The sequence below is a fragment of the Miscanthus floridulus genome, chromosome 3 (assembly GCF_019320115.1).
Source record: "Miscanthus floridulus cultivar M001 chromosome 3, ASM1932011v1, whole genome shotgun sequence".
Lineage (NCBI taxonomy): Eukaryota > Viridiplantae > Streptophyta > Magnoliopsida > Poales > Poaceae > Miscanthus > Miscanthus floridulus.
The window spans coordinates 35,296,964-35,306,514 of NC_089582.1; the positions used below are offsets into that span (position 1 = coordinate 35,296,964).

General features: G+C 44.6%; 1 protein-coding gene and 1 long non-coding RNA gene across 6 annotated transcripts; one reads left to right on the top strand and one right to left on the bottom strand.

Moving 5' to 3' along the window:
* Positions 1 to 727: 727 nt before the first annotated feature.
* On the bottom strand, positions 728 to 3,387 carry LOC136545447 (uncharacterized). 3 transcript variants are annotated; one of them, XM_066537468.1, is made up of 7 exons: positions 3,135 to 3,387; positions 2,932 to 3,007; positions 2,599 to 2,754; positions 2,061 to 2,171; positions 1,891 to 1,957; positions 1,519 to 1,798; positions 728 to 1,030 (listed from the first exon to the last, which is right to left on the bottom strand). In XM_066537468.1, the coding sequence occupies exons 1-6, from the start codon at positions 3,317 to 3,319 to the stop codon at positions 1,530 to 1,532; spliced, it is 864 nt and encodes a 287-aa protein (XP_066393565.1). In that variant the 5' UTR covers positions 3,320 to 3,387; the 3' UTR covers positions 728 to 1,030; positions 1,519 to 1,529. The 3 variants fall into 3 exon arrangements, with proteins under 3 accessions (XP_066393565.1, XP_066393566.1, XP_066393564.1); XM_066537469.1 differs by having other exon boundaries at positions 728 to 1,036; XM_066537467.1 differs by lacking the exon at positions 728 to 1,030 and having other exon boundaries at positions 1,168 to 1,798.
* A 1,765-nt stretch (positions 3,388 to 5,152) lies between these two features.
* Positions 5,153 to 8,726, top strand: LOC136545448 (uncharacterized). Of its 3 annotated transcripts, none has more exons than XR_010781030.1 (5): positions 5,153 to 6,095; positions 6,190 to 6,689; positions 7,192 to 7,765; positions 7,866 to 7,929; positions 8,239 to 8,726. It is a non-coding gene; the product is annotated as an uncharacterized lncRNA (long non-coding RNA). The 3 variants fall into 3 exon arrangements; XR_010781029.1 differs by having other exon boundaries at positions 5,153 to 5,892; positions 6,483 to 6,689; XR_010781028.1 differs by having other exon boundaries at positions 5,153 to 6,689.
* Positions 8,727 to 9,551: the final 825 nt, after the last annotated feature.

The following is a 9,551-nucleotide window of genomic DNA, read 5'->3' on the forward strand; positions in this document are numbered from 1 at the left end:
GTTTCAGAAGTATGTTGCAAGTGTTTCAGATGGATGTTGAAAAAGTAGATCGGGATGTGGCATATGTTGCAATGGTTGTACACGTATGTTGCAAGAGTTTGTTCCCATGCTTTCCTAATCTAGCGACTTTTGGATTATTCTTATTCCCGGATGTGTGAAAAATAGGAATTTTCATCTGTCTTTTGGACGTATGTTGCAAGTGTCTTTATCTGTATGTTGCATATGTTTTACACTTATGTTACAAGAGTTTTATCTGGAGGTTGCGTATGTTTGTAATGGTTTTCAAGTGTTTTAGGGTTTTTTTATAAGTGTTTTCAAAAGCATGTTTCAAGTGTTTCGTCAATTTTTAAATGTATATTGCAAGTGTTGTATCTTAATGTTTTAAAAGTACATCGGGTGTTGCACATGGGATGCGCGTGAGAAACAAGAAGGGGCACAAGCGGTCACCGCGCGCAATCTGGTGCCGCGGGCGACGTCCAGCGACGTGGGCGCACGAAACGCAGGCGTGGGCAGAGGCATGCTGGCGCGAGCACTGGACGTGCAGTGCAGACACACACGGAAACCGAGTGCAACATGTGCATCTGGATATCCGGACGCTAGCACTTCCGTTTGTATATATATTGGAAGGAAAGGTACCCGAAGGAGTCAAGTTGTTAAGGAAAATACAAATGTTACAACACTTGGTTAATGAATGGACAAATTTGATCACCTAACCTTGGTAGCAAATTTGACAATTTATTTATTGTTGCTGCAACATGAGACTAGTACATCTTCAAGGCAACATATGTGTTCAGGAGTTATATATCATGAAACTGTGGCACAAGTTACTTAAATGCCTAATTAACAACCGTAACTGATCACTGATATAAATATGACGCCAACCGACCTGCATCTACAATACTCTATTAAGAAAATTTGTAAAATTCTATCGTGAGATGTGGGAATGGGAGACATCATGGAAGAGGCATATGCTGATCCTCCTGCTGCTCGGTGCTATGCGCCTTCTGCTAGTCTTCCCGGCTGCATCAAACTGCAACTTACCAATGCAAGATTGGTTTATATAGTGTGTTGAGTACGGCTTTCATAACGAAGATGCAATGCACGCACAAATACAGAGAGAAAAAAAAGAAAATGGAAAGAAACTAGACAAGGCCAAAAATCAATGAGTGGCCCTTGAAACCAGCCGAAATGAATAGTTGAATGGAATTGTGGAAGCAGTTTTTGTGCCCTTAAGGACATGTGCCCTTAAGGACATGTGCCCCATGCACATCCAACCTTAGAAGCAAAATTTACTTTTCCGAGGTTTATTTCTAGTGCTAGTGGCTACAACACATCGCTAAAATACACAGCATTTCCTCTCTTTCTAAGGACTCCAAGCAACCAAGATTACCAAGGAGTCAAATTAGGTGGATTTGGAACCTGTTTGTGTGAATCAACACCAAGAGGTGCAAGTATTTGTGCTAGAGATGGCATGTTTGCTCTGTCGATTGCAAAAGAGTGAAGGCAGGTTCTGCATACCTAAACTAGTACTAGGCCATAGCACCAGCCTCCTCTTTCCTCTTGCGAGCCCACCTCGGGCTAACCTCGATGAGCCTGTGCGGCATCAGTTGCCTCTCCTTTCTGGTCAACTTCTTATAGTTGCTCACCCTGAGTCTGGCAATCTTTGCCTCTTCCTCAGCTGTAGCTTCTCTAACCACCACTGTCAGTCTGCACCTTGGTCGCACCATGATACCACACCTCCCTTTGGCATGGTAAGACAGTCTCTTCAGGTAAAGTCCCTTTCCCACAAAGGCCTCCTCTGCGGTTTCCAAGGATAACATGAAAGTGATTAGATTATAAACAAATGTAGCCTGTAGGGGATGGAGCTTGCTTTGTTAAAATCTTTCTTACCAACAATGAGCTTATCAGGATCCAATCCATGGTTGTGAGCTGCATTGGCGCGAGCAGAATGGATCACCTGCAGTGATTTGTAAGATGAAATGGTGATGACATATGTCTTTGGTCATTTTTGCACTATCATAGGAAACAGTTGAGTGGTCAAAAGTTCGGCAAGCAAGGACCTGGTAAACAGTTTTGGCAGCCCTTTTAACAGTCACTTGCAGCTGCAATAAGGCATCTTCCACACGCATACCTCGAACCAGCTTTGCTACCAGATTCACCTTCTTGGGACTCTGAAATAGCCAGAAGGCTTCAAAAAGATGAGATACATACATCTCTTGATGATAATAGATTACAGAAAAAAAGCAATGCCCAATATACGTGTTACTGAAATCTGTACAGCGTTCCTCTCTGTCGCCATATATGCTTAGTATTATTATCAAGTGTTTAGTAATTCAAACTGAGCTGAAGTTAAGCACCAGGTGCAGCTTCTAGAAACAAACACTCAGCAACAGCAATTTAGGAATTTGTACTATGAAAGCATTGAAATCTCACGAAGCCACAATCAACTATTCCAGAGAAACACACATGCATAGAACAGCCAAGTACAGTACAGCTAATTTTTGATATTTTGCACATTCATAGATATAGTGTCAGTGAAATAGCAAATTAATAGCTGTTTCATAGAAGCAAATAACTAGTTCTGCAGTGTTTGCTTACCTGTTTGATATCCTTTTTTATGGCTTGGACCTTTAGGCGTTTTACCACAGCCCCCTTTTTATCAGTTTCTTCACCGTCACCGAGTGGAGGAGTCAAAGGAGAAGAAATAGGCACCATAGCATCATCCGCAAGCAAATTCCTTGTAGTTGATATCCCCTGCGACAAAGTGCCGAGATCTATGTAAATAGTTACCCTAGAAACTTAATATTCCCTGCAAATTCAGCTTGGTAAGTTTTGATAGACCCAGTAATCCAGGGAAAACAAAATTAGTATCCCTAATCGATGTGGAAGAAACATCATAACTGAAGGATGGCCATGTCTAACGCATCCAACCTTGGTAATAGCAGCAGTGAGAGTGGTTTTGCCGTGATCGACGTGCCCAATGGTGCCGACGCTCACATGGGGCTTCCTGCGCAGGTTGGTCCGGATTGGAAAGTGAATCACACGAAGCAAACGAATCCATGGAAATGGATAATCACGAGTCTGAACCGACAGAGTAGTCTGAATGGAACGGATCTGGGCCAAGGAGTACTCACGTGCGCGTGAAGGTGGCCACGGACCTCGCCCAGAGGGTCCCGGCCAGCGGTGGCGGCTGGGCCGGCGCCGGCGCCGCGGCCGCATCGGGTAGCGCGGCGGGTCCCGAGATCGCGGCGGCGCGGAGGGTGGGGTAGGAGAAGAGGCGGCGGGAGCCGGCGCTCCGGAGCACCGCGGCGGAAGCCATTACCGGTCGTCGCGTCGCTGCTGCTGCGGCGGCGGCGGCGGCGCGAGGAGCAGATGAGCGGAGACGAGGGGGAGATGGGTTTAGGGCCGGCGTACGCTGCTCCTCATCTAACCGTGCGGCACGCTGGACTTCCAGGCCCAAATTGGCGACCCAAGACGCCATCTCTGGCCCATGGGCCGGTCGGGTGTCGACTCTGCTTGCTGTCTCGCTTCCTTCTTGCTCGGACAATGTTGGGTGGCTATTTGTTATGGGCCTAAGCCCTAAGGACAATGTTGGGCCAAAGGCCTAGTGCGTGTGTGTGAGTGGCCTGTGCTGAGATTTGCAGCAAAACAGTCCACTGGCGATATGAAAAAAAATTCTTTGCGACGGTGTGACGGTGTCGTCCCGATTATCACCGTGTGGCATCTTGGCCCCATCGCACGTTCTGTGATCAATCAACCAGCCGAGAAGTCAGGGTCTTGCTCTCCTCGCGTGATTTGCATCGTGAAAAGGACAGCATCCAAAATGTAGTACGGCATATAATTTAATTCCCCAGCGATGGGCCCCTGCTGTTCGTGAAGCCCCGCTGCTAACGTGGTAACAGTTTTATCCGATCCTAAAGCTATCCACTACCCACAGAGGCTCTGTTTGGTTCCAGCTTCCTGGGAGCTTTGGACCTTGGCTTTGGGACATTTCAAAAGCCAAAAAGCTCCCGGAAGCCAAAAGCATTTTTTGAACAGCTTGTGTCTTTTGTCTTCTGAAAGTTTTTTAGCTTTTGGAAGGTTCCAAAGCTCTTAAGAAGCTAGAAACAAACAGGACCTAAGCTCGGTTGTAGAAGAGATCCGGCACCATGCACCGCGACACAAAGTTGAGAATGGATGACACGGCCAAGCGTCTCGCCGAGCCAAAGAGCCTGGGCTTTTCAGTTCTCTCCTAGCACCACGAGCTAGTTATACTGTTTACTTTCGTGGTAGGTGTTACATGTTAGGAACTAGTTAGGCAGCTAGCTTTTACAATCACGTACAGCTTCAAACGGCCAGAACATATATATGTCCCAAACAACATGAGAATGTTTGGTTTTAAGCTCTCTCTATATAAGCCCACTCAGAACATACCAAAAGGAAACGCAAACATTGGCGACAAAATTTTTGTATTAGGACAACAATAAACGACCTTTATTTGATTACACGGTAGTCAAGCAATCAGCTTATTACCAGCACAGAGCACTTGCGAATAGCAAGAGCATGTACGTTCCAAAAAGCACAACCATGTTTCTCGTTCTTTATTTATTTCACGTTGGCACGTTCTAAGTAGATAATTTTGAGTAGTTTTAGCTCTAGCTAATTCGTTGCCGTTGTGGCAACATTTCTTTCTACAAAATAGGTTCGATTAGCTAGTGTCTTCAAAAGTATCGCAAGATTCTTTTTAGGTAGCCCAAGTTTGATACCGACTTAATTTGGTCGCCTAAGAAAACTTGGCAGGATGTCATGTCAACACTCTAGACTATAAAATTCCATGATTCGGCACTCCATTTGGCACTCTGTTTTCATCTCTACTACAAGGGACCAATCTAAACTATACTGGGTTCAAAAAAAAAACGTCCCCTGCTGAGTGGTTCCAACCATATACACCAAATAAATTGCACCTAGAAAATCGTCTTTATTAAAATCAAGGGCTACAAATCACCCTGAGAGGCTTCAACCCAATCATGTGGACATGGTTGTTTGGATCAAATCAGGCTTCAACACGCGGCAACGCAAGGCTTCCACGTGCGTCTACCGCAGAACCACCCACGATCGAACCCTCCTATCACAAAAAAAAAAAAAAAAAAAAAAAAAAAGAAAGAAAAAAAAACAAACGCGCCAAGGACGCCGCCAGCGCCACCACCGCGGAAACCTTCCGATCGCGAAAAAAACCGACGTAACAAACCTTCTTGGTAGCCGTCGCCGCCACCGCCTCTTCCCTTCCTCCTCCCGACCTTCAGGCTACTCTAGAGCTGCCAGCGCCTCCTCCGTCCAGCGGGCTGCCGCCCCTGCCGAGCAGATTCCAAGCTCCGCCGCTTCGGACCAGCTCCATGCCGGAGTCAAAGCTCCGCCCCTATCGAGCGGGCTGTGAACGCCAGAGCCCAAGCTCCACCCCCTGCCGAGCAGCTCCGCGCCGGAGTCCGGCGTCGCCCTGTCGCTCGATCCAGAGTCGCCTGCGTTGCCCTCGCATCAACGGCGCCTCCTTCCTCCATCCTCCTCGCATCAACGGCAGATCCGGCGGTGCCCACCAGCGGTCTAGATCTCGCAGGCCAAGCGGCGGCTCCCTCCCGAGTTTTAGCGGTGGCGGGAACCTCTCCACCTTCCATGCGAGCGGCTCCCCATCTCCGATGGTGGCGCGGCCTGTCTCGCGCGGAAGGCGCCTGACCGCGCGAAGGACGCCCCAACGGCTGCGGCCACTGAGATCCGGCGCTGCCTGCATCGTCCCCGACGCCCGAGATCCCTCGTGCCCCCGTCTCTACCGAACAGCTCGCACTGGTCGTGTGCACTGCCTCCGCCGGGCGGGTCGCGCTGGCTGCCTCTGCCTGTCGTTCTCGGAAGAACTCTGCCTCGGTGAGCTATGTCCTTCCCCTGCCTTCTGATCGTCCATAACCCAAACACTGCCCAGCTATGCGGCTGTGCTGTGACAGCGATGGATATTCGTGTTGATTATGGATGGAAGAATAACGAAATTGAGATTGGGATGATAAATTTGTTGATTTGGGATGGGGAGGAGTGGGAAATCACATTGAGATTGTTTTATCGTTGATCTGTAGGTGTGACTTTCTTCTCAGCTCCTCTATAGTCTGTACTGGTAGCCTACCACTGCATGTAGTCTAGGTGTTTGATAAAATGCTTATTTTAGGGTAGAATAGGGGAAGATGGACATAGGCAGGCGTGTTAATCATCTCTGCAAATGGCATCAGATAAAATTATCTCTACAAATGGTTTTAGAAAAGAGTATGTTGGTATACCTTTTCTGCTAAGAGTATGCTTGGATACTTTTTTAGATCATAGTACCATGTGATACTTTCTACTATATATTATAGTATCACTTAATACTTTTCAGATTGTAGTATCTCCTGATACTTTTAAACATATAGTATATTTTAAGATTGTAGTAGTATCTCGTGATTTTTTTTTTCACATGATAATTTTTTCAGCTTGTAGTATCTCCCGGTACTTTTGGGGAGCTAACCTACAGGAGGCTGGAGGCCAAAAAGCAATAGTTGAGGAGCAAGCTGAGGATGCAGCCTTCATCAGGGAGGAACTTGATCATCGAGAAACGTGAATCTTAATGAATTTGATTGTTCCTTCTATACAATTTCTTGAAGTCATGGGATGGTGTAAGATTACCACCGATCATCACTGTAAGCATATATTCTCTAACTATATTCCGTACAATACATATAAAATTAATAACTTAACTTATTACATCTACCATGCACAGCTATCAAATTCACTAAGGATAGAATTTTGGGGGGACATTCTTAAGAGCCATGCAAACGAATGTTTTGACAACTTTCCTGGTAGCAGCTGATAGCCAATCTTAAACAACTCATCAGTGCATGCCAAGGATGCATGCCTAATAAGGATTCTAATTCATTTCATAGATATAGGTAAGAACATATTAGGTGAGCCATAGACGAAATACTGTTTACTCTATGTTGGACAACATGATAAATGCAATTATAAGTGCAAATAGCTCCATTTAAAAATTAAGTTTGATATGTCATTGTATTTCGCCTCTCAAAGTAAAATGTTTTAGTATGGTAAAAGCTCGCGTCTGTGATTGATTGCAACTGAGCATTATTATTGCAGCAGCACTTTTACAAACAGAACAGTGAAATGACCTATTTGGTACTCATGCAGAAGCATTGTCAACACATCAGAGATCAGACTTCATCTAACGCACTGAAGCGTCAAACTGAACATCTCACCTGCTGGCCACTGGCTATCCGGTGCTACACATGTCGTCATGGGAACCCTAGCCATACAGGGCACCGGCTTGACACTACGTCAAATTTGGACATCACTGTCGGCCTCATCACTGCCGGATTTGTGACAACCGACAGTGATGTACCTTCACTACCGGTTATGAGCTTGAAAATGAAAAAATGATTGGGGCTGGGCTAAAACCGACAGTGAAGGACCACATCACTGCCGGTTTGTGGCTTGAACCGGCAGTGTTTTGGCGGCCACTCATCACTGCCGGTTTAAACCAAGAGCCGACAGTGATTTGGATCTATCACTGTCGGTTCTATCTAACAACCGACGGTGATAAACCTACAGCACAAAAAAGCTGCAGCGGTCCTCTTCTTCCTCCTCTCTTTCATCCCGAGAACAGAAGCGCGCGTTTGGATACTTCCCTCTATTGTTGTGTCTGCTCTTCACCATGAAGCTAGGGCTTGGATTTTGAAGAATTGCTTGATCTTTTTGCTTTAAGGTTAGTAACAAACATCCACTCCTTTGATTTTGTTGATTAATTAGCTTCGTTTCGATGGCTACATTGCTTGATTCTCATTCTAGTTCTTTCTCCATTCTAGAGAGCACTTTTCTAATTGGACATTTATGCAAGGCTCCAATTATGGTGAATCCATCATCCAAAAGGTTGGTGTCTATGAATGCATTTAAATTTCTAGCTAATTATTCCATGGTGGTCAAGATCATCATTGTTAGTATGTGATGATATAATTAGTTCTTAGAAGTAGAGTAGAATAGATATTCTTCATTATTGTACAATAATTGTTTTTTACTATAATTTTCAATTTACAGGGTCGGGGCTACTAATTTCAATTTTTCAATAATTAATGTACAATAATGTTTTCCAAAAATGGTACTTTCGAGCTACAATTGTTGTTCATGAAGCTCGATTTCTTATTAATTCTTTATAATTAATACTCAATATTTTTTTTGCAGAGATGGATCGAGAGTGGATGCATCTGTCCTGAACGGACAAGCGGTATATGCATGGCGTCAGCCAGTTTATCACCGATGCCAAAGCCCATACTGGGAATGGGAACCTTGTCTTTTGCTCATGCAAAGATTGCAAGAATCAAAGAAACTTTCGTCAAATTTAGTCTATATGATCGCACTTGATTACTAGGGGGTTAATGCCAAACTATACGATATGGACTATGCATGGTGAGGTTGATGTGAATGTTCTGTAGGAAAACGATGATGATGTGGACATGCCTGATGTAGCCATTCACGATGATGACGAGGAACTCGATGTCAATACGGAACCTATGGCCATAGTCAATAATGTGTTTAGGAACACGCTAGCTGACGACACCGAGGATAACGATGACATTTCTCAGCTGCTACATAATGTAAAGACCGGATGTCTTAGTGAAAGACAACTGAGAAAGCTAGAGAAAATAAGACAAGATGGCAAAACACCATTGTATAGGAATTATCTAATGAGCAAACTGGAAGCTGACATCATGCTGTTAGAGTTCAAATCGACAAACGGATTGATCGATAAAGGCTTCGATCAGTTGTTAGGTATAATAAGAAAAATGCTCCCAGAAAAAAACGAGTTGCCAGAAAAGACATACTTGGTCAAATAAATGATCTGCCCCATCGGCCTCACTATAGAAGGACGCCAGTACTACATAAGAATTACTAACAAGGGCAGTGGACGTTTAGTAGGTTATATCTATGGCCGACCATTTTTTTGGTATTGTAAGGCACGAGAGAGTGCACTCATACGGGCATTGACCTTCATCGATACAAGCGGATACATAATCCGTGACATCAATTACCATATAGGGCTATAGAGGCATGTTAGTGTGCGTGGCCCGATCGAACCCGGTAGTGATTCCGATAGTAATTAATGTTTATTTAGCTAGGTTTTTAAGGTCGTAGTTTAATTGGGTTCTAATTTTAATTTATATGGCTTTGTGTGTTTAATTATTGTCATGCATTTAATTCGTGTAACATTTGTTGGACAACTAGAAATATACATTCTGGTGTCGTATGGGTCTCAAAATTATTCTCAGGCTTGCACGTGACCCAGGTGAAGGAAACACCAAGTTTGAGATTTTCCGGAGATGGTTTTCTACTTTATGAGGTTTAATTGAATTTCCGCGCGACAACACCGATTAATTATAGGTTGAACTAAGTCTACCCACGAAAAGATCAAGAATTGTGCCAAACTTTTACACAGGCTCTAATGTGCCCTAGGGATAAGAATTTTGTAGAGGTCGATGAAAAAATCTATTGGGTCC

Bases quoted from the DNA above. Each gene is read 5' to 3' on its own strand.
- LOC136545447 (XM_066537468.1), bottom strand. From the start codon at position 3,319: ATGGCTTCCGCCGCGGTGCTCCGGAGCGCCGGCTCCCGCCGCCTCTTC. The intron at 3,008-3,134 runs GTGAGTACTCCT...CAACCTGCGCAG, and splicing joins GTGGCCACCTTCACGCGCAC to GAAGCCCCATGTGAGCGTCG. The intron at 1,958-2,060 runs GTCCTTGCTTGC...AAATCACTGCAG, and splicing joins CTGCCAAAACTGTTTACCAG to GTGATCCATTCTGCTCGCGC.